Consider the following 24,592-nt stretch of genomic DNA (forward strand, 5'->3'; position numbering starts at 1 on the left):
GATACTTAAGTACTTCGGGCGGCTGACGAGAGCAGATGCCATGGAGGCGATTTTTGTGCAAGGCAGAGTCGAAGGAGCAAGAACCAGAGGACGATCTTCGACCCGATGGACTGACTCTATTCGCAAAGCGACTGGCTGCAGCTTTGCCGAATGCGTGAGAAGCGCGCAAGATAAGGAGCAATGGCGCACGATTACCCGCAGGATTACGTAATTTTGGAATGGTCACGATACCCCCGCGCGGGGTGATACGATTAAATGATGATGACCTTTTTATGAGGTTAGAAAGGTTTTCATCAAAAATGGACAATAAAAAATGTGGAATTATTTTTTTTCAAAAACCAACAACTGCTGCGTGTGGGAGCGTAAAAAAACGAAAGTTACCATGCAGAGGGAAGGGTTTGTCGACAGTGTCGGATTAAAAAATGATCCAATATTCAAACTCTCAGCATCATCGAATCAATAACAATAAGACAATAACCTTTTTTTACTTCTTCGGTTAAGATTTTTTCAAAATTTTGACGCAAACGTTTGTGCTGTTAGAATGTTAATTTTTTTCAAAATCGATTGCATGGCTTTTGAGTCAGAAGGAAGAGTAATCAGTCAAAAATTTGAGCTCAGTGGCCTATAGAACCTGAGGAATTGAAGGGTGTTTTCGAGATGATCGTATTTGATGTTTAATAACTGATTTCTAGATCAACAGACGCTTTCCTAGAACAGAGGAAAAAATTTCAAAATGAGCTTAAATGCCATGTAAGGTATTGTACATTTTTTAACTTCTGAGGAACGAATTATATTTTGGCTCAAAAATCAAGATCTACAACGCTTTCACCTTAGACTTGATTTTTTTTCAATTGTAGGTAGTAGGTACCTATTAATAATTTGATCAATCTTTGGATTTAGGAAAAAGGCCAAAGGGATTTCTTAATTTGGAAGGGATTCAGATGATGCTTTTTTCGATTTGTAGAATATTTTGAAATGAGTTACAAAAGAATTTGGAAAAGTTTCCTAGCCAATTTCGTATTTAAAAAATTAAAATCATTTACTTACAAAACAAATGGATTAAATCACAAAAAAATTTCGAATGTCTTTCCAATTTGAATAGAATTGCGTCAAGACGTTAAACACATTTTTCTCAACAACAACAAATTAAAAATAATAACGTTTATTGAACACATTCAGAAAAAAATAATATAAACATAAAAAAGTTCCTACGAAGGAATAGCGTGAACAGGCTGGAAGAAAAAAGGTTCGCTAACACCAGAGATTCGTTTAAACGGCACCAATGCTCCAGATGTGGCAATTTTCAAAGAAACAGAATAAATTGCTTCGTTCGTCGTCAAGTACATTTTATCATTTTCAACATCGACAAAAACCGTTTTCATCGAATCTCTACTGCTAGGAGCGAGAGAAATAGTTGGTATTGCGCTCCACATTCTAGTAGATCTATCAAATAAATGTATCGCCAAAGGCGAAACAATAGCAAGAGCACCGCTCACAATTACTTGTCTTAATAAACGTCGATTCACAGTCGTGTCCATTTCAAAGTGCAGATTTGGTAACACAGTCCATTTGTTGCGCTTGAAATTATACTCTTCAATAACGACGTTGTTCGGAAATAGAACACCTCGACGTACCCTGTAAAGCGATTTGCCATCGCTCAAGTGCGTTATTACTTTTTTATTGTAGTCACATTTGACGAGTCGCACCCAGCGATTCAATTCGAACGAATAATGTACTATGCAACTGTTATTGCAACAGTAATACACTTGATTGTTGCAATTCAACAACGTACCGTGACTATCGCGCATTCGGTAACTTGCTGCCAAAGAGTAACATTTTTTCGACACCCTGTTGTAAACATTGAAATAAGGAATGAATCCGATGGCACGATAGATAAATATATCATCGTTGACGATGGCAGCCGATGGAATTAATTTCATGTAGTCATCTTGGTCGCGAGCTTTCATCATAGCAATCGACGCGATACTATTCATTTTAGTGTCTAGAATAACTATTTCGTTCAGGTTATCCTCTTCCATCGAAATGAATAATTGACTTTTATCAAATTTCCAGGGTTTCTTCGCAGTTACACTGAGAGGAACTAACGACGTTGCGATTAATATCTCTTTCAATTTAAACCGAACGTACGACTCTGAGTAATCCATCCTGGAATCGGCGGCGATTTCCATTTTATCACAGTCGTAGATAGTCATGTAATTACGATTAATCGCCGAAGCGATTCGAGGTATTAGTTTGAATCGATTGTTGACATCGTGAACGATCCATCTCGAACAAAATTTCAATATTTCCCTTTCCTGGTCGATTTCTAAATCGCCGAAATTCAGTATACTTTCTAACGTTTCGTACGAAATCGAGCCAAATGAAGGCATGTCTACCGCTTCGGGCCACGAGTCGACCAAATAATCGCACAAAGTCGTATATATTTTTTTCAAACGGTTCTTTCCGCAACAGAAATCCACTAATTCCATAAAAGACGCGGATAGTCTGCGTTTCGCTCTCTGTATATATTCTTCGCATTCTTCGATTATCTCGTCGACTTCCAAAACAGCGCTAGCTTTCAATATACGTAAGACATTTTTAGATTTCAAGCGAATCTCAGTGTTGAAGTAAATGTAATCGATTATCATATTGAAAGTTGCTTGATCAATTTCGTCGAGTAAGTGTTCGGTATCTTTGTCGAAAATTTGCGAAGAAAGACGAGCGAAATATCCGGATAGTGATTTCAATTTGCACAAATGAAGTTTAAAGCTTTTTCCTTCGACTTTCGCAGTAACATCGTAGAAATGACCGTTTTGTAGAAATGTCGTCCATTTGGTGTTTTCGTCGATTTTATTAATAACGCTGATCGCTGTCGGAGGAGTTTTAGATTTATCTACAGACGGTTCCCTCGAGCTAGAGCTGTCTTCTGACGAACGATCCGATCTCCTTTTTCGTTTCAATGGACGGGTTCTCATTGGCAATGACTCACGTTCATCATCGGCCCATACGTGCTGCGATTTCTCCTCCTTGATCGATTCTTCTTTGGCTATAAACGAAATAAAAAATAATTATATTCTCGAATGTACTGAAAATATCACGTACGAAGATAGAAAACTAATTATTCGAGTATTATTTGCCACTCGTTCGAACGAAATATCAAAAACTAATATAAAATTGATCAATTCTCCTCTTTACTCTTGTTCACTTAGGGGATTTTCAATTTAGATTTCTGAAAACATAGTTCTAACAAAATAAACCCTCAGCAAATAACGATCTACTCACTGTAAGCAATTTCTCCGTGATAATCGAACAAAACGTTAAAGTATTTAAGCACCGATGTTAATTTCAGTTCTTCGCCGACATCGTGTAAATGCTGTATGTTTACATTTTCGCCATTTACTCTGAAAGAGAGCCCGTATCTGCACCTAACAGCATTGACCAAAGTGAAAATACTCGATAACCTGTTAACCATATCGTGAGTAATCCATCTAGCACAAAGTAGACTAATCGAATGCTTTTCTTTTTCAACCACCGATAGCACATTTCTAGTAATGATTTTAACCAGCTGAGTCACCGGTAAAGATAGAATCTCTTCGCAGTCGGCTACTTCGCCCAAATGGATGGAAAAATACTGGTAAAACGTAGGCAACAAGTATTTAAAATTCTGATTCGCCGCGATATAGTCGAGTAATTTCCATACATTCGGGAACAGCGGCGTAGGTATTTGTAGATATTCGTACAGATAGCGACGAAATACTTTCAGATCTATTTCCATTTGCAGGTAATCCATCGCCCATAATAACGTTGCGTAGTTATCCAGATTTAAAACGGTTCGCAGTTCTGTATCCTTCGTTATCATATCGTGTACAATGGAAAATGTACCGCTGTCAATTGTATGGATTTCTACGCTTTTCGAGTCTTTTTCGTTGAAGTCTGCTGTTAGTAGTTTTTCGAAGTAGTCTGACTTCAAAGCTAATTGTATCCGGTTTGACTCGTAAACCTCCGTATCAACTTTTATGGTGATATAATGACAAGAAATCTTTGTCAGCGGTTTTGAAAACAGATCGCCGAATGATTCGGTCACCGGATCAGGTGGATCGTTGATTTTGACAATGAGTTTCGACATTTCTTCATCGTGCGAGTAACTCGAATCGTCGAACGAATTACGTAAATATCTAGGAGTATTCGATCTATAAGGCGATGCAGGCGACCGCAATGGAGGCGATACAGATGCATCCGACTGCAATGAAGGCGACGGCGACGGCGACGCTTCAGCTTCACTGCTAAACCTCCTGCTATTGTGAATACTGCCATCGTCGCTGTCTGCGTATTGATCGCTGTCTCCGTATATGGACATTGTACTCGTTAATTTATCTCAAATGCACGATCCTGTAAGGTAAACACATTATCGACTCGATTAAATACTCAGACTTTCAGCAGGTTGCAACTGACAGTAGAGCATTCGAAAGTTAAATAAGGTATTATTGAAACTTACGTTCGGTAGCATTCAGCTGTTTATGGCTTTACTTCAGTTCAATCTCAATTTAAATTCAACTTTTAATTAAAATATCGGCGGCGGAAATCCTTATCACCATGGTACTCGAAGTTGTTATCAAAATCAGAATTCAAAATCACAGAAACTAAACAGAAACCAAAACCCACGAATTCGGATTGATGGATTCGGTTATCGGTTCTGAATGAGAAAAATTTTCAAACCATTTTTATTTCGAAAAACAAATTTTTTTATAATTTCGCTCGTATTCTCCCATTTTTTTTTCAATTTGTTTCAGTCAAATGAGAGGATGAGTGTTCCACAAATTCATTTCTGTAATAAAATAACTCTTGGGAAAATTCTATTGCAGAAAAAAAAGAAAAAAATCCGGTTCCGGCGGTTCCTCTTTCTGACTTTTTTTTAAGAAAAAATGATTAAAAATGTGATTCAAATTCTGAAATAAAATAAGTACATCTAATTTCCATTTTCCACCCATAAAGAATATACCACAATACCTATTAGTACATCTACAATTATTTTCAGTCTATTGTTTCATCATTTCTGTTCTTGACTTGAATCTTCTATGTGTTTATTACGAGTTCTAAAATGTTCTAAATTTCTAATTTGTACCTAAGACGAAATAAAAATGAAAAAGAAGACGAAAATTCAAACTGAACAATTCTGGATGATGCAGGAGCTCACTCTTGAATTCGTTTTTACGTTATCGTAGCTTTGAAAAAAAAATCTAAAAAAATTAATACAAATAAAAAACAAAAATTGACAAAAGCTACATACTTGAAAAAAATTGAATTAAAATAACAAGAGAAACGCTCTGTTTCAACGTTTGCATTCAAGTTTATTTGAAATTCGCAGGAGGAAAAATACGAAATTCGCAAACTTCGGGTATCATTACAATAATCTTTGAAAAAAATGTAATAATGCAGGAAAATAAAAATGATAAAAAAAAGTTGAAGGTGACAATCAGACACGTATTTTTTTACGAGTTAAATTGAGTGATGGCGAAAGTGGGCCTTTTTTGCGGTTATTAATTCATTTCATTTTATTCTAAATATAATTCTTATTTCTTGGAGAGAGAGAGAAAAAAGAAAGAAAATGTGACATTAAAAATTGATATGTAGAAGGAAAAGAGACAATAAGATGGCAAAAAAATAACACTTTCTTGTTCAGACTATAACTAGCGATGAATTTATTTCGAATGCCTATCATTCGCAGAGAAAGAAAATGAGAGAAAGCTTCGAGTTGAAGCAGACCACATTTTCTTAGTTTCACCAAAAGTCCAATAGAAATAGCCCTTACTTGGGAAGAATTTATAATTTTTGAAACTGGGGAAATGTTTTGGAACGCAATAGTGCCAAATTTTTGGTCATTATTTCCAATTTCAAAAAAATCTAGAAAAATAGCCTAAATATTATCAAATTTGTTCATTTTTTTGGAATTGGCAATACATGTGATGATCAAAAAATTGGAACCATTGTTACAAAATATTCCCTCGGTGATTTCAGAAACGAAATCTTTCGATGTTTGAGCGAAACTGATGCGTAAGATTTGAGAAAAAAATAGGTACCTATACTGAATTATTCAAGAAAGAACGATTTGCGAATTTTCAATCCTAATCGCTCAGTAGAATCCTAGAAGTGGTCTTGGATTGAATTATCCGTCCTAAAATGATCTCTCAGTAGCAGATACAGACTCGAAGGCAGTATGTTGTCTGGCACAATCAACATTCGATGTTTTCTACCGTCATCGTTGTCCACTTTTACTGGACTAACAATACTGCCCAATAGTTCAATACACCTCGACCTGGTTCTGGGCCTCATACTTGTTGTAGATTCTAATTTTGATGACTGAATTCAAAATACTTACTTAGGTACCAGCTGATTTTCGAAAAGAATCATACGTATGTAAGCTTAAAAGTAGGTGCGACATGGAATGAATTTTTTTTGGCGAATTATTACGTTTCCCAATAAAACAACGAAAGCAATATGACATTCCTCGTTACGTAGGTACCTTACCTAGATGGGTGAACTCGTAAGCGGAAGTCTTCTTATCTAATCTAAGTACCTACCTATAGATACCTCTCGAAGAGCGCGTACCTATGATTAATTTTGCGTATACGTAGGTATAATTTTGTCATTACGAAATTGGAGGTTTTTTTTGAATGTTTGCACAGTGAGTAAAGCTTATCAGTCAATTCAAACAGCAATGAAAAAATATAGGTGGGCACTTGTTGGTGTTTAAATTTGTGGAATGTCTTGAATCATTAAGTCATACGTTTTTTATGCCAGTCTGTTGTGTGCCACTTTGTTCGGTTTGGAATTATAATAATCGTATTTGTTTCGAAGATTTTGATTAAATAAATTCCAGCCATCATGCCTGAGATGACTACGATCGCGACGATCGTCTTGAAGGTCGTTAAAATTGTAAGTGAAAATGCATATTTAATTAATTCACTATATTATTGATGTGTGCAGAACAAAGCACAATTATTCAAACATATGTGGAATGGAGACTTCCTCGTTGAGTTTTTTCCTCTTACTCAATGTGATGCTCGTAGTTTTGGTAACTTTTTAAATACTTAACTATAGAATCGATTTGCTGGAGCATCTTTTAAAATAGGTAAAATAAAAAATATTGTGAGATTTTCCGTCAATTTTTGAAGAGTTGATATTAGTGTAAGAACTACCTATTTTCCATCCATTATTATTAAAAATAAATAAATAAATAAATAAATAAAACATTTGTTTACAGGTTTTAAATCTCATAATTTTAATTCTGTATCGCAAAGGCTATGGCGGCGAATTTTTGGGCATCGGCGGGACGTGGAACTTAAATGAAGAGAAAAACCCGGATGCTGAGATTATCGCATCCGGGGTGTTAGTTGGATTCTTCATCTATACTAGTGTCATTTTAATTTCTTACGCATTCGGTACAACTCAACAGAAAAAAACCCTTGTGGTGAGTTTTTATACCTACTCAAATAGTTTTCAACTTACGTCAGCCATCGATGATCTATTTAATGTAGGTAAATATTGTATCATTCGAGTTCTTCCCGATCGTGATCGTGAATTGAATCTTCAAGACTCTGGCGATTTCCTGAAATGGTTTAATGTTTTTCCAAATGAATCATCGCTATGCCTAATCTATAAATGACTTTAATTCTTTCACAAGCTGATGAAATGAAGAGCTCTATTCCAAAGTGGGTTAAGTCATTTTTTTCTCAAAAAATGCGTTTAAAATTTTTGTTGCTAAAATTTGTTCTGTTTCCAAAGGTCGGTGCACTTTTCCTTTCTTTGGACATAGAACAATTGTTTGCTGAAAAATGTACTTTGAAAAATCGGTGACTTCACCCACTTTTAAAGTAAAAATCGCTGTAAAACGTGCTTTTTTTAAAAATGACTTAACCCACTTTGGAATAGAGCTCTTCAAATGATTATAATCATATGCCATTCAAATCATAATAATTATATGTACTTATTATTAATTTGTGTATTTTTCAGGACGTCATAATGAACATTTTCGGCACCGTTTTATTCATAGCTGTGGGAGGAATTGCTCTTCATTACTGGATCGGTTATCAGCCTGAGCATAAATTCAAGACAGTGACATCAGAGAAAGGAATTGGAATTACAGTCGGAATTTTATGTGTAATAAGTGGAGCAATCTACCTGATGGATTCGGTTTTATCTTGTATACATTTCTTTAGAGAATACGGAGATTACTGAAATTCTTCCCTATCTAAATTTAAGCTATACCTACTCTTAATGTGTTCGTTTTTCAACTATTCATTTTTAAAAAAAATTATTTTACAGTAGTACATATTGTAATTTGTCAATCTGGTGTTCATTTTTTTGACCAATTTTAATAATTTTTTTAAACAATTTTTCTTCAAAACAACCCTTTTATTATTATTATTAATTAAACAAGATTTTGAACCTCTCTGCCTTCGCTCCTAATATGTTTCTCCACTATTTTTTTTCTTTTTTTTGGAATCTGCGTTTATTTAGATTTAAACCAGAGTACTTTCCAATGGACCAATACATTCAAATATGTAGGTAGCTAGGTACCCATATGTAACTGAAGAAATGAATGACCACATTGGTTTGTTCAGCAACACATTTGCTATTTTGCAGTGTCTTGATATTTAAAATTTCGACTTCGTACTTCGTAGTTGTCTAGATATTTCACCATCGTAATGTTGTACAAACTCACGTACCCTTTACCTAACTTGAATACAAGAACCGGTTTCTGATCCTTTGTTTGAGTCATCGTTATTTCAACGCAATTGTGGTAGAAGGGAGATGTGTTTCTTTTGTTCCGGTTGAATGCTAGCGGAAGTCGTCTTCGATCGATAAGAATGTTGTTTTTCAGTCTGTTGATGAAGCGTTTCTAAGGAAGACCTGTCTCGTGGTACATTTTAACACGTGTTTGCGTTTATTTGAATCTTATGTGAGCTTACTAATTTAGTGGTTCGCTTTCAAATTGTGTGTTTACTTTCATCATTGTGCGTTTTTTTGGAAGACTTGACTTACGATTTATTCGACTTCGAGATTTATACTGTTCATGGTGAGTAAATTTGTGTTATTTTTATTGCTATACTCGTAATTGAGTATTAAGTTAGAATCATATCACTTGTGCTTGTGGTGTTGGTGAAATTATTTTTGAAAATATTTGTGAAACATAGATCGTAGAAATGATCAAAAATTGAGTATCGTTCGCTTGATATCTACTTTATTTTAGAGATAGTCAATCTATTATGAAATGAATTCAATCGGTACATTTTAGACATTGGACACGATGCTTGATAGTTTTGTAGTAATATCAAAGTGAATAAAATCGCACTGTATAAAATACTCGAATGACGATGAAGATCACATGTATGAGCACGGTCTTTTGTGGGGCCCTCTTTTTTGCTCAAACTTTTTTGAAAATAATGTCAGAAGTCAGAAATATAATGACAAGTGAAGAAGCCTTAAAGGGCTCATGGAAAAAAGATAAAGGATTTGGTAAAATTTTATATGTATTATTATGCAATTATTTGATCGAATTTCAATTATTTCATACAAAATTAAACCAAATTTTATCGGGTGAAATCGGTTGGCCATCTTTGGTGCAAAATAAATGTAAACAAACAAAATAGCTGATAATGTAACGTCACACGTCACGTCGTCACAGTGACCTCACTTGGCGGACAGCTGTGCTGTGATTGGCTGAAACCTTGTTTGTTTACATTTATTTTGCACCAAAGATGGCCGACCGATTGAACCTGAGTGAAGGTGAAACTATAGGGCCCTAAGCCCTAACTGAAGTAGAATTATAGTATAATGTATGCGCACAGGCACAGATCGAATTATTTTGTCAAAATTTTACATAATCATTTATGTAGGCAACTGGCAAATTGGTCTTGTCTCTAGAATTTTTACACATTTACCTAGATAAAATCATTCCAAATTGGTGCAATTTTATCGAGGTATTATAATTGAACCTTCACAGATGAAACATAATTATAATTATCTTGATTAAGCAAAGCAAAATAAATTCAGTTAATAGGAGTCAATAGGGAAGTATCCAGCCTCCAGGAAGTATCTAACCTCATAAGTTAGTCGCCAATCTGTTCGAACGGTTGCCTATATTAAGGTCCTCAAGGGGAAACACTCGCGCCGTATTTGGTTGGTCTGGAAATTAAAAGGGCAATGGTGTACGCATTCTGTAAGAAAAAAACATTTTTGACTGTGGTTTCTGGTACAACTTTTCAATACTAACAAGAAAGGTTCTCTCACATTATAGTCTACCTCTGGAGTAATTGAAGGCTCTACAGGCAAATCAATTTTCAAGGATGTCACAAAATTTCTATAAACTACTGTTTCCAACTTTTTCAATTCCAAAGTTAGACTAAGTACATCACGAAATAACATTTTTTGCTCATCTTGATCAGTTAACCAAGAATTTAGTCAGGTATACTTTCAAAACTGACAAAAATTCAACTTTTGAAAATTTTGAGAAACTTATGTATTTGTACCTACAAAAAATGTAAGTAATTACTCTATTCGTAAAATACGGTTGATAGGCAATTTATTATGCCAAAGAACCTTTTTTTTTGTTCGTCTTGAAAAATTATGCCAGAATCTAACAAGTAGGCGAAGTATTATCCTGGTCAGTGACTAACAGTTGAGGTAATTCCTTAGACAGAGTTAACTATACCTAGCTCTTTGTTTGATTCTTTTCGAAAATTTTGAGATATAGAGACAGATGAAAACAATCGGTCAAGTTGATGACAATTTTTGATAAAATTTTTACTATTTTCCTTGACATTTTTTTAGAACTCGCAAAGGAAAAATTTATACTCGACATTTCATTTCGCTTGTCTTATTTTTTCATTACTGAGTTATTCCTCGTCAATTCAACCAAGGGGGGGGGGGGTCGGCGATTTTTTTGAAATTTTTCCTGTGGAAAGATCATTTGAAGGAATGACAAATGGCGTAAATCGCAGTTCTCTAGCTCTTTTTCAAAGGCTGCTAGGGGGTGTCAAAGTTTTCAGTGAACTTGAAATATCATCCATTTCAGCAATGGATTACTCGATAACCGCGATACCTACCAAAATGGAACTATTTCCAATAATTAGGGGGTTTGAAAGGCTTTTTGGTGATATCATAAAAATCAGTGTTGCCACTTTTTTTTATATACGAAAAATTAGCTAGAAAAGTTTCAAAACGTAGTTTTCATATAGTTCCGACTCTCAAAAATTCAGAAAAAGTGTATTATGGACAACTTTTCATACTGAACAACATATTGAAAAATCGGGATGGAATTATTTCGTAAAATCGATTAAAAAAATTGAAAGTTTGCGGGAAAAAATGCGATTTTTTTTATTTAAAACACGAAAAAAAGTTTTGACTAGTGAAGTTGGTCCATTTGACCCCTATTTCTACATATCCGTTGAAAAAGTTGAAAAACCCCTTTCACTCGATGAAATGAATCCATCACAAAAAAATCAAAATTCAAAAAAATTCAATTTTCAATTCCAAGCATCAAAAAAGTAGAAATTTGTTCAGTTGTCTTATTTTGACCTCTTTCTGACGTATTTCATGAAAAAGTTGATAAAATTACACTCATGGCAAATAATTTAAAATTCGTTTATTTTTTTAATCTTTTCGAATTTTGATTTTTTTTGTGTGATGAGTTCATTAAAAATCAATGACATTGAGCACGTACAATAAAATTGGCATAAGATAAGATCAAATACATAAATATCGCGAAGCATTTGATTTCGAAAAATTTTATTTTAGAATTTCAAAATTCAGAAAAAAAGCTGGGTAAAAAACTGAGATTTTTGACAAAAAATTCTACGGTTCTGAATCAGGAAAAATTGTTGTTTTGGATAAAATGAAAATTTGTAAATTATGTGAAAATGTTGAAGGCCTTATTGGTGCATAAGAAGGGTGAGTTTTGATACATACCATTGAGAAACTTCCATGTGGAAAGTTGCTGACGTTTCGCCCCCTCCTTGTTGTTGAGATATCCATTTTTTCTAAAATTACGAGCACAACGCAATTCTGAAAGCCAGAAAGCACAATGCAATACTGAAAGCCTGAAACCACAACAATACCGCAAGCATTAGCACAACACTATAGTTACCGATACTCCGATAGCACCGAACACCAAAAGCCTGAAAGCACAACACCATATCAAAAGCAGTAAAGCACAATGCAATACCGAAAGCACAACAAGTTTTCCTCCAACTGATGCATTCAAAAACCCCAACAATCATTTTATTTCAAATTACAGATCACTCAAGATGTCCACTAATCAAAAACACGAGGCAAATTGCGTTGTCGATGGCAGCATCGATGCTTGTGTTAATCTTTACAACGTACCAAACCTAAAAGAATTAGCATCATATGAAGTAGGTCGAGGAATATGGTGCAGTGGTTTGGGCAAATTCCAGCTTGACAATGAGCAAGATAGTTCTCATAAGGAGCGTTCTATACAACTGATAAAGGATCTGAATATTCCTAATTGCATTAAAGATATGCTCGAAAGTTACCTGCGGGAAGTTGACCGAAACATTACACAATGGACACGGCATTTTTTATATTACATGGAATTTCCCAAGAAATTTTCCAAGCATCATTACGATATTCCTAGCATCGATCCAAACTGGTTGCTTTGGTCGACGAATGGTGAAATCGATTGTAGAAAAACCGCCAAAAACATGCTACGTGTCGACTGCTTGACAAATGTTCATAAATTTATCATTATGAGCGTCTATTGCATGGAAGACGAAATGAAAAAGTTTTCGTTGGATTCACTTCCGGCAGAATTTTACGCAGATGTGGATTCTTCCAACGGCTGGGTGTTTTTCTATTGGATTTGTTACCTTAGAAATGAACTGTGTAAAGTGCCAAATTATTACCTCGCTGAGGCAGAGGATTTCAATATTCGTGATCGGTTCGTCAACGATTACTTCTGGAGCTTTTTAAGTGACCTTGAGCATGCATTAATCGCCAACAAGCTTACTTACTCGCATCGAGTTTACTTAGAGAGAGAGAGAAAAATGACGGATATTATACCACTTGCTCTTGCGTAGTTTTTGAGAAAACCATTTCTAAAATGACTTGCAATCATCAAGAACTTGATTTAACGGCTGATACGGGAATATTTTTTTTCCTCATGTATTTCAATTCTCCGCGATGTGCGCTTTACATTTGGAAACAATCTAGAAATCTCATCAAATTTACACCATTTTCTGCGATTATCGGTGAACTAATGTTTCGTAGTAGACATACTGCTGCATGGATGTCTTTATTGGCTGAGATTTGGGATACTGCTTCTGATTCCCTAAAAAATCGCCTGATTCACGATGAAACGTGGTTGAGCTGGTTGAACGTGTGCATTCAGTTTTGTCTCGATAATCCCTGTCTTCTAGAATTTTTGAGTAAAGTACTTCATCTGTTCTCTTCAAATGAGAGAAAAAAACTGATTTTTGAAGTAACTAAATGCCCTTTTTTTTTCGAGTGTAGTTCCGAATCGGTCGACTTTATAGCGAATTTATGTTTGCCGGACTCCGAGGACCAATTAACGTGGAAAGAATACGTAATGCAGTCTGGTCATTTCAAAGACTATTTATATAATTTGTTAATCTGTGATCAAGAGTTTGAAAAGTTCGTTGAAAAAATTAAATTTTATTGTTCTTACGATGCAAGCGCTGTCCAAGTATTCAAAGAAGAGTTCCTGATGAATGAATTAACAGAACACGCTTTTGAAATTGATCTCATTACGGACATCAATAAATGGAATAAATTCAGCGAATTTATCGACCAAACTTTTGAAAACGATCTTACCTCAAGATTGATGGTAAAGCAAAAGGTCGTATCAAAGATAGCTGCCGATATCTACGATGGCCCTGAAAGTTATGAAACTCTTTGTGAATGTTTCGATGATCTTGTGAAAGTTGTTGAAATGATATTCGTTGTCGACGACGAGTTGAAAAAAGTGAAACGTTTGTTTTTTCATCCTTTTGAGCCGCCTTCTTGGCTTTCTCGTCATAAGTACGAACGTTTTAATCGTTATTATAATATTTTTAATCGAAAGTTGACCGAGTGGTGGTCGATGGACGATATCGAAAAGTAATTTTATCATTTATCCTCTGATTTGTCATAATCAGGGCTCGGATATTCTTTCCCTAAAAAATCCAAAATATGCGCTTAAATATTCCCTAAAAAATTCCAAAATATGCTCTAAAAAGTAAAAATATTCCCTAACGATATGGGTATTGTTTTACAGGAAAAATCAATTCCTATACGATTTTACTAATATTGTTATGTAATACCAAGAATTCAGGAACAAAAATGGAAAAAAGAGCGTTTTAAAATTACGAAAAGGTAATTCTACTTCCATTATTAAAGGAATAAAAAACAAATAAAATGAACAAAAAAAAATTAGTAGGTACAAGAGAGCAATTGCCAGTTTCACAAATTTTTCGGAGACAAAATGAAAAATATCAAAATGCTAATTTGATGCAAAAATCTGAAATTGAGCAAAATATTCCCTAAAAAACCGCTAAAAACGTAAAATATGCTCTAAAAACGCAAAATATTCCCTAAAAAATACCAAAATATGCTTTTATATGCTTTTATGGTGAAATATGCCAAAATATTCTCTAACAAATTAGGCTCATTTTACTTGAAATTTCATGAATCGTGGAGATAATTGAAAAATTCCCTATCCTCCATGCATACAGAAAATATGCTCCAGCATAAAAATCCGAGCCCTGGTCATAATGTTCAGTATAAGTACGTAAAAATTGAATAAAATTACCCTCATTTGGTTTATTAGGGAGGGTCTAAACCCATCTGTTGGCGGGTAGGTATAATCATCTTGCAATTATAAACACCCTAAGAAAAATACATTTAATTTTTTTTAAAAATTTAAGATTAAGTATTACCTGTCTAGTTTTTTTTTTTTTTTTTTTTTCAAAGAACATACGTATAAGGAATCTAGTAATCTACCTATTTTGTATTTTCCATTTTCAAACAAAATCCACTAAGCTCACTAAAAGTTGTAAAAAATAAATAAAAAAAAACAAAAGCAATGAAAAACAAACGGAAAATAATTTGCGAGGTACCTATTTTAAAATACTTAAATTCAACGAAATCACTCAAATTGAAAAATAAAAAGTAAACAATAAAAAATAAAAGTTATAGGAATGATCTAAAATATTTTTAACCTAAAAAAATATGTTTCTTTCTCAGACTTTTTTTGAAAAAATTTTCCAAAAACATTAATGCAAAATAATTTTGATTAGCTCAATTTTGAAATTGAAGGAGCCAGAAATATTTGGTTTTCTTTCTGATATTTTCTTTTTAAAATATATCTGACCTCTGACTCCTTCAATTTCAAAGGTGGGCAAAAATTCATATAGACAAAATTTTTTCATTTTCCGAAGTACTGCCCATTTCCAATTTTCGCAATTTTTTTCAAAACTCCGTTGTCCCTAAACTTCAAAGATAGGCAACTTGTTCATAATACGAGTCGTACCCGGTTGTATCCAAATCTGAAGCTTTTTGACATCCACTCACCAGACCCCCTGTGTGTATAGGTACCTATCATTGACAACTCTTGTTAGGTATTCTGCATGTCAGCACTCTGCTCACAAGTGATAGTTGTGTCTCAAAAATTCATACAACCTTTGTTTCTAGAAAATTATTTTACATGAAAATATTTTTAAAAACTCAAAAGATGGTCGAGGAATGCAAATTAACATTGATAGTATTTTTGGTAGGTACCTACCCAGCTATTCTCTTTTTAAATTTTAAATTTTGAAAAATTGATGTAGTTATTTTTGCTTGTGGATAAAACGTGAGAGTAATTTGAGGCGTTGATTTGCTATATACTTACAGTATTTTATTCATAATCATAACGTTTCAAAACATGTCAATAATTTTAATTTAATCGTTGCACTTTTAATTAATTTGCCTTCCTTTGTAAGTAAATGTTCACCTGTTAATCTAATGAAAGAAGATTACATAATTTTGTTTACGCTTCAGAATTCTGTTTTGCGAAAAAAAAATGAGATTCTTCGTTGACCTAGGCCATTTCCATAACCAGTCAACAAACGTCGCATTTCGTTGAATAGGTAGACTTTAAAAATTTGGCTTATACGATTTTCTCATAATAATCAACGTTAACTTGATAAGAACCCGTCCATAGTACATACTAATTGTGAGGACTTTGAATGTAGGAGATATTTTCTGAGCCTTTGTTTTAGTCATCGTGCTATTTCAACACAATATGGGTTGATGTGAGAAATGTGTTTCAAATTCCAATTGTTCCGAGTGAGTAATGCTTAAAAGTCGTCGCCGATCCTTGATAAGACGATGGTATGTTTGCAAAGAAGGTACCTCTACCTAGTGTTGTAGTGTTTTGATGCATTTATAACGAAGAGGAAGACCTGACTGGTGGCCCATTAACACGTCGCTCGTACTCGCGTTTATTTGAGTCATCGTGTTAGCTTATACTAATTTCGTGGTTCACTTTCTTTTTTGTGCAATTTTTTTTTGGAAGATTTGACCGACGATTTATTCAACTTCAAGATTCATACTGTTCGTGGTAAGTAAATTTGTGTTATTTTTATTGCTACTCGTAATTAATATGTAGTATTAGAATCATATCTTGAAAGTGTAGGTGTGATTGGTTTTTGAAAATGTCATAAAACCCAGATCGCAGAAATGAACAAAAATTGAGTATCGGTCGCTTACCTACCTACTTTATTTTCGAAATAGGTAGTCAATTTATCACGAATTCAATACATTTTTTAGAACTTGAACTCGATTATAGTTTTGCGATAATATCAATGTGAATAAAATTGAAGGGCGGTTTTCCAAAAAGCGATAAGTCAAAAATTATGATTTCGAGATAAATGATGTTTTTAGTGCCCATTCCAAGGCGCGATGCACTTGGAGTATGCCACCTATCCTGCATGTTGTATTGGATCTACCTCAACACGTACGTGTTGGTTTTGTGATGTAACTCAAGCTTGCAGCGCTTCTGCGACAGAAAAAGTAAACTGACTTATCGCTTTTTGGAAAAACGATTTTTCATGTTTTCATTTATATGATAGAACCAGTGTTGCAAATCGATGTAAGTCAACTCTAATTCACAATACAAAAGTATATGACCAAAAAAATTGATTACAAAAAATTTTACCTGTATTTTAAACAAAAATTAAGTACCTATTACAACACTATAAATTGAAAAAAAAGATTTTTGATTTAAAAAAAATCTTACCACTATTTTGGCAATAAATTTACGAAAAAAAAATTTTTGATTGAAAAAAAAAATGTTTAGGCTACCTCCATTTTGGCGATAAAATTGACAAAAATTAAGTATTTATCTACAGCACTATCATTTAAAAAAAAATTATCTGCATTTTGGCAATAAAATAAAAACGAAAATATAGTACATATTACAGTACTACCTATTAAAAAAACCATATTGGCAGCTCTATTTTGGCTATAAAAGTAACGAAAACGAAGTAATTATGACTTATCGCGTTTTGGAAAAACGATTGCAATCCGCAACTTACAGAAAAGCTGGATTGTGCGTAGATAAATAGGTATTGTGGGTAGGTTAGGCATTAAATAGGTGAGATACGACCTATAGAACACAATGGCGTGAAAAACTCAATTTTCAAAAAAGTTGACTTATCCACTTTTGGAAAACCGCCCTTCAATTGCACTAAAATACTCAAATGATGAAGATTATCATGTCACATGTATGAGCTCGATCATCGTGGCCTTCTTTTTTACTCAAATTTAATGACAAGTGAAGAAGCCTTACAGGGCATATGAGAAAGGATTTGATGAAATTTTATATTATGATTACATACCTATATGATGCAATTCAGTAACATTTCGTACAAAATTAGACCAAATTTTTCATCAATTTTATTTAAATGCTCGTAGAACATATCTTCATCTAAATAGGAGCAAAGGTCCTACATTTTTTTATTCCCCCAAGTTCATTTCTTGAAATTTCTTCTGATCTAATGAAACTAGAAAAAAAAAACTAAAAAGCTTCCTTGTTGAAATCAGCGTACGTTGCTGAACAAGATTCCGTATTTGTAAAATCTTTAATGTAATTGGAATTGTTTTCTACGATCCCAATTATAAGATAAGCAAGTGAATAGATATGAATGATTTTGAGTTTCTCCTAACTCGACTATAGGCATCTGAAAACCACAACAATCATTTTTATTCTAAATTACAGATCACTCAAGATGTCCACTAATCGAACACACGAAGCACACCGCATTGTCGCAGGCTGCAGCAACGATCCCCATGTTCATCTTCACAATGTACCAAATTTGAAAGAAATAGCATATCATGAAGTAGCTCGCATACTTCATCAATTGTCTGCAAATGAGAGAAAAAAACTGATTTTCAAGGTAGCTGAGAGCCCTTTGTTTCACGAGTGTAGTTCTGAATCGTTCAACTTATTAGTGAACACGTGTTTGCCGCACTTCGAGAACCAATTGGCGCTGAAAGAATTCGTAGTAATGCATTCTCACCATTTCGAAGAATATTTATATCGTTTATTAATCCGTGATCAAGAGTATGAAAAATTCATTGGAAAAATAAAATTTTATTGCGCTTATGATGCAAGCGTTATCCAAGTATTCAAACAACAGTTCTTGAAAGAAGTATTAATACCACGACACTCTAGTGACATTGGTCTCATTTTCAACTTCAATAAATGGAATAATTTCAGCAAATGTATCGACGAAACTTTTGAAAACGATCGTACCTCAAGTTTGGTGGTGAAAAAAGAGTTGATATCGAAGGTAGTATCCGCCTATTTCACAAACTTTACAAATTTGAAACCCCGTACTCATGATCAACTCGTTGATTACTTGAAAGTTCTTGAAATGGTATTTGTAGACGAAGTGTTGAAACAAGATAAACCTACGTTCAGCTCCTTGTGCTCCGTCATGATTATGAAGGTGAATATCCGTATTATGAAATATGTGAACCGAAAGTGTGCCGAGTGGTGGTCGAAGGACGATATCGAGAACTATGTGCGTAAATCGGGACTGCACTGGTGTAAAGTTCTTTCTACTTAGAAAATTATTTCACATAAAAGTATTTAAAAGAACTCAAAAGATAGTCAAGAAATACATTCATGTAAATTGACATAGATGATATTTCTGGTACTTTTTTTTTAATTTAAAATTTTTCAAAATTGATTAATAGGTAAGTTATTTTTGCTTATGGATAAGATTTGAGGCTTTAATTGGAGACATTGATTTGCTACAGTATAATTCATAACGTTTTTAAAAACTTGTCAATAATTTTAATTCAATTAGCCTTTCCATGTAAGATTTGTTCAAATTGTTACTGAAAAAATATTAAATAATTTTTTTACGCTTCAGAATGTATTTTTTTGAAGTAGGTGTGTGATGAATAAGAGGCAAGCACACAAAGTTTTTTACTTGGAATAATTCCTCATCGTGTTTTGCGAAAAAAGACCCAATGCAAAATCACTTTTGAGCGGTTGAAAATTTGCAAATAACGATTTGCTTCTCAATTACCTATTTTTCGTATTGGAACATCAAAAAATATCATTTCTGAAACAGTTGGGAGGGGGGGGGGATATTTTAATATGTACCTACACCTAGTGGTGCTAATTTTTTTCGGTCATTATTGCCAATTTCGATATAGAGAATAAAAACATCCAAAAACTTATAAAATTACTTTGGTTTCTTGAAACTAGAGGTAATGGCCAAAGAATTGGTACCTCTGTATTCCAAAATATTTCCTGACTTTCAAAAACCATACCTATCTTTCGATGTTTTGAAGAAGTCCTCTATTATCAAAAAAATCCAATCAGAATAGTTCTTAAAAACAAGAATTTTGAAACTGAATTCAGAAATTCTTAATTTTTAAAACAATCATTGTAAGCAGTCACCTGAATTTGAACCTCTCCCCCCATTATAATTTCAATAATATTATTTAAATTGGCATTTTTTTAAAAATATGCTGACTTTGAAACAAAAACAAATTAATAAATATTAATACTTGAGTATCACTGAAAAACTTCATTTTAAAAATTTTAAAAAGTAAGTAACGCAACCGTTCAGGAAAACATTTTTTTTTTTTTTTTGTAATTTTTATTCCAACGTGAGACATAATTTTCGTTTGAAATAATAGTTAATAAATTTCAGATCGTTTGAAAACCACCAAAATTTTACCCTATCAGTAACTTATTTTTTGCAACCAATTATTTTTAAAATTTATTTTCAATCTAATTTTTTTAAAAATCAATACTTAGGTAGGTTGAGGTAGGTACACAATAATTTAAAAATTCTGAATGGGAATAATCATAAAATTGAAATTTTGATGGATCAAAATATCAACAAATGAATGAACAATATAAGTACCTAAATAAATTTTGAATACCTTTTTTAAAAATCCCAGTAAAACCAAAAATTGTGAAACTAAATTCAGAAATTTTTCAAATTTCATTTTTTTCGAATTAATGAAAATAAAAAAATCAATCCACAAATTTATGTACCTAGTAGTTACCTGCTCAACAAATTTAAACAAATAATTTCAATATGAGAGTCAAGCTCACGAATTTTTTTCTTGGAATAATTCCTTATCCTGTCTTGCGAAAAAGGTGAGATTTCTTGTTGACCTAGGCCATTTCCATAACCACGTTATCAATCAACAAACGCCGCATTTCGTTGAATAGACTGTGAAAATTTGGCTTACACGATTTTCCCATATAACCAATGTTTAATCGATAAGAACCAGCAGCGCATGGTACAAATTAACCTACATAAGGACTTTGAATGCAGGAACTAGTTTCTGATCCTTTGTTTCAGTTTCAGTAATCGTTATTTCGATACAATGTGGTTGATATGAGAAATGTTTTTCAAGTATTCTGGGCGGAATGCTTAGAAGACGTCGTCGTTGATCCTTGATAAGATGATGGTGTGTTTGCAATGGTAGTGTATCGATTTGATGCATTTTTAACCAAGAAGAAGGCCTGGCTAGTGGTACATCAAAACGTCGTGCTCGCGTTTATTTGAGTCTCGTGTTAGTTTACTATAATTTCGTGGTTCACTTTATTTTTTGTGCATTTTTTTTGGAAGATTTGGCTGAAGATTCATTCAATTTCGAAGTTCATAGCTACTGTTCATGGTGAGTATATTTGTGATTATATGTATTTAAATACCTAGGTAAGGTACATACGTAGGTATGTATTTTTATTACTATCATATCTTACCTACATCAAATTACATATATCTATTTTTATGCAAAGTTTTGACCTCCACATAAATTATAATTTTATCTAAATTAAGTAGGTACTATATGATCTGGATTTAGGGAAGGAATCTTTTTTTCAGCTTCGACCAAGAGTTACCTACCCCTTTGCTTGATTCTTTTCAAAAAAAAAAAATTGTGATGCAGACGGAAATAACAGACCAACTTAATGGAAATTCGCGATAAAATATTGCCAATTTTTTAACATTTTTTTTCAAGACTCGCGAAGGAAAAATTTATATTCATTGGTAAAAACTGAAATTTTTGACAAAAAAATTCTACGCTTCTAAACTGGAAATTTTTTTTTGGATTAAATGAAAATTTGGGTGTGAAAATGTTGAAAATTTGTTGAAATTTCATTTTGGAATTTGAAGGAGAAAAACGAGATGTAAGCATCTCGTTTCAATGTGAAGATCCAGCCCTCGCATCAATTTCTATACTAACTTCATCATATTCTTAATAGGAGATATTAAGTCTGCATTTTTGATTCCTTTGCGAATTTTTTCATTGAAGAAATGGAAAAAATACTTAGATGGAGAAGAGGAAGCTCTCTTCCAGAGGCACCATATGGACTGAAATTTTTCTGTATGATGAGGTTCGACCCAAAAGTCTCTTTGTGAAATTCGATCTTCTTCAATTTTCTGGATTTTTTTTCTACGCTCTTTATTATAAAAGTTGCTAGTTAAAAATGTGATTGTTCTGTGAATCGAAATCACCAAAAAGCGACTAAATTTCAAGTTTTCTTAGTACTTAGTTACAACTCTAGGCTTCTGAAAACCACACCAATCATTTTATTTTAAATTACAGATCACTCAAGATGTCCGTTAATCAAACACTTAAAAGAAGCCGCATTGTCGATAGCAGCAACGATCCTTATGTTTATCTTTACAATGTACCATACTTGGAAGAAATAGTAGCATATGAAGTAGCTCGAAGAATGTGGTGCAGTGGTTTGGAGACGTTCCAGCTTGACAATGCGCAAGATAGTTCTCGTCTAGACCGTTCTGTACAGCTGATAAAGAACTTGAATATTCCTATTTGCATTAAAGATGTACTCCAAAATTACCTACGGGAAGTTGTCCGAAGTATTAAACGATGGGCAAAGCATTTTTTATTCTATATGAAATTTCCCAAGACATTTTCCAAATATCATTATGATATTCCTAGCATCGATCCAAACTGGTTGGTTTGGTCGATGAATGGTGAAATCGACTGTCTAAAAACCGCCAAAAACATGCTACAAGTCGACTGTTTGACAAATGTGCACAAATTTATCATTATGAGCGCCTATTGCATGGAGGACGAAATGAATAAGTTTTCGTTGGATTCGCTTCCGGCAGATTTTTATGCAAATGTGCATCGTTACAACGGCTGGGTGTTTCACTATTGGATTTGTTACCTTAGAAATGAACCGGGTGAAGAGCTACATCGTTACCGAGCCATGGCAGAGAATTTCAATATTCGTGATCGGTTCATCAACGAATACTTTTGGAGCCTTTTAGATACCGATGATCAGGTAGCTGTTGCCATACATTTGATTTCTCTAGCTTACCGAAGCAAAGAGAAACAGAAATATGACCGATATTACGCCACCTGCACTCGCCTATTTTTTGGGCAAATAATTGCTAAAATGACTCGCTATCAGCGACAACGCTTAGTTGAGGCTAATATGGGAATATATTTTTCCCTCGTGTACTCCAATTCTTCACGACATCTACTTCCCATTTGGAGACGTTCTAAAAATGACGTTACAGAGAGAAAGTTTTCTATAATTATCGGCGAGCTATTGTTTCGTAGTAAACATAATCCTGTATTGATATCTTCATTGACTGAGATTTGGGATACTGCTTCTGATTCCCAGAGAAATTACCTAATTCACGACCAATTAGTACAGTTGTGCTCATACATTGATTTTTGTCTTCGCAGCGGCCCCAACCTTCTAGAATTTGTGAGAAAATTACTTCATCATTTCCCTTCAAATGAGAGAAAAGGGCTGATTTTCAAGGTAGCTGAAAGGCCTCGTTTTCACGAATGTAGTTCCGAATCGTTCAACTATTTAGTGAACTCATTTTTGCCCAACTTCGAGGACCAATTGGCGCTGAAAGAATTCGTAATGCAGTCTGGCCATTTCAAAGAATATTTATATCGTTTGTTAATCCGTGATCAAGAGTATGAAAAATTCATTGAAAAAATAACATTTTTTTGTTCCGATGATGCAAGCGCTGTCCAAGTATTCAAAGAAAAGTTGCTGAAAGAAATAGTAATACCACACTCTAGTGACGTTAGTCTCCTTACCAACATCAGTAAATGGAAAAAATTCAGCGAATTTATCGACGAAACTTTTGAAAACGATCTTACCTCAAGACTGGTGGTGAAGAAAGGGTTCATATCGGAGATAATATGGGCCTCTGTCAAAAACTTAAAAATTTTTGAACCCCGTCGTCATGATGAACTCGTTGATTACGTGAAAGTTCTTGAAATGGTATTTGTAGACGAAGAGTTGAAAAAAGTGGAACCTTCGTGCAGCTCCTTGTGCTCTGTCATGGGTATGAAGGTAACTATCCTTATTATGGAATATTTTAATCAAAACTATGCCGAAAAGTGTTCGAAGGACGATATCGAGAACTATAGGCGTAAATGCAGACAGCTACGACGATGGTGCAAGAGCATGATGTCTATAGAAAATTATTTCACATAAAAATGTTTAAAAGAACTCAAAAACTGGTCAAGGAATATGAAAATAATCAACATTGATCGGTATTTCACTATTTCTGGTATTCTTTTTTTTAAATTTTCAATTTTTCAAAATCGATGAAGTCATTTTTGCTTGTGAATATGACTTGAAGCTAATTTAAGACGTTGATTTGCTACAGCAGTTAGGTATACCTAATTCATCACGTTTTTAAAAATTTGCCAATAATTTTAATTCAATTTACCTTTCCATGTAATTATACTTGTTCAATTGTTAGATATTAAAAAGGGATTAAATAAATTTTTTTACACTTTAGAATGTTTTTTTTTGAACTAGGCGCGTGATAAAAAAGAACCAAGTTCACAAATTTTTTTTACTTGGAATTATTCGTCGTCCTGTTTTGCGAAAAAGGACCCAATGCAAAACCACTTTCGAGCGGTTGAAAATTTGCAAAACGCTTTATTCCAAAATATTTCCTCACTTTCAAAAACCATATACCTATTTGTATCTTTCGATGTTTTGACTAAGGTAGGTAATTAATGCGAGATTACCTCAAGGTGGAGC

At 33.7% G+C, this 24,592-nt stretch overlaps 4 protein-coding genes and 1 long non-coding RNA gene across 7 annotated transcripts in view; 4 read left to right on the forward strand and 1 right to left on the reverse strand.

Annotated features, from left to right (window-relative positions):
- Positions 1–1,146: 1,146 nt before the first annotated feature.
- On the reverse strand, positions 1,147–4,654 carry LOC135843071 (uncharacterized). Its single transcript, XM_065360817.1, has 3 exons — positions 4,496–4,654; positions 3,283–4,389; positions 1,147–3,046 (listed from the first exon to the last, which is right to left on the reverse strand). The coding sequence occupies exons 2-3, from the start codon at positions 4,355–4,357 to the stop codon at positions 1,209–1,211; spliced, it is 2,913 nt and encodes a 970-aa protein (XP_065216889.1). The 5' UTR covers positions 4,358–4,389; positions 4,496–4,654; the 3' UTR covers positions 1,147–1,208.
- A 2,022-nt stretch (positions 4,655–6,676) lies between these two features.
- Positions 6,677–8,451, forward strand: LOC135842442 (protein snakeskin-like). Its single transcript, XM_065359908.1, has 3 exons — positions 6,677–6,933; positions 7,262–7,468; positions 8,011–8,451. Exons 1-3 carry the CDS (start codon positions 6,883–6,885, stop codon positions 8,233–8,235), a joined length of 483 nt encoding a protein of 160 aa, XP_065215980.1. The 5' UTR covers positions 6,677–6,882; the 3' UTR covers positions 8,236–8,451.
- A 116-nt stretch (positions 8,452–8,567) lies between these two features.
- Positions 8,568–24,592, forward strand: part of LOC135842440 (uncharacterized) — a 51,590-nt gene continuing 35,565 nt past the window's right edge. For all 3 annotated transcript variants that reach the window (XM_065359903.1, XM_065359905.1, XM_065359904.1), the window contains exon 1: positions 8,568–9,076. The gene's annotated coding sequence lies outside the window, so the exon portion shown is untranslated. The remainder of the gene's footprint in view (positions 9,077–24,592) is intronic.
- On the forward strand, positions 16,230–19,441 carry LOC135844548 (uncharacterized). The gene is made up of 2 exons (XR_010558562.1): positions 16,230–16,618; positions 18,278–19,441. It is a non-coding gene; the product is annotated as an uncharacterized LOC135844548 (long non-coding RNA).
- Positions 20,606–24,337, forward strand: LOC135844977 (uncharacterized). Its single transcript, XM_065363393.1, has 2 exons — positions 20,606–21,213; positions 22,144–24,337. Exon 2 carries the CDS (start codon positions 22,154–22,156, stop codon positions 24,032–24,034), a length of 1,881 nt encoding a protein of 626 aa, XP_065219465.1. The 5' UTR covers positions 20,606–21,213; positions 22,144–22,153; the 3' UTR covers positions 24,035–24,337.

Source organism: Planococcus citri, chromosome 4 (assembly GCF_950023065.1).
Source record: "Planococcus citri chromosome 4, ihPlaCitr1.1, whole genome shotgun sequence".
NCBI classification, from domain to species: domain Eukaryota; kingdom Metazoa; phylum Arthropoda; class Insecta; order Hemiptera; family Pseudococcidae; genus Planococcus; species Planococcus citri.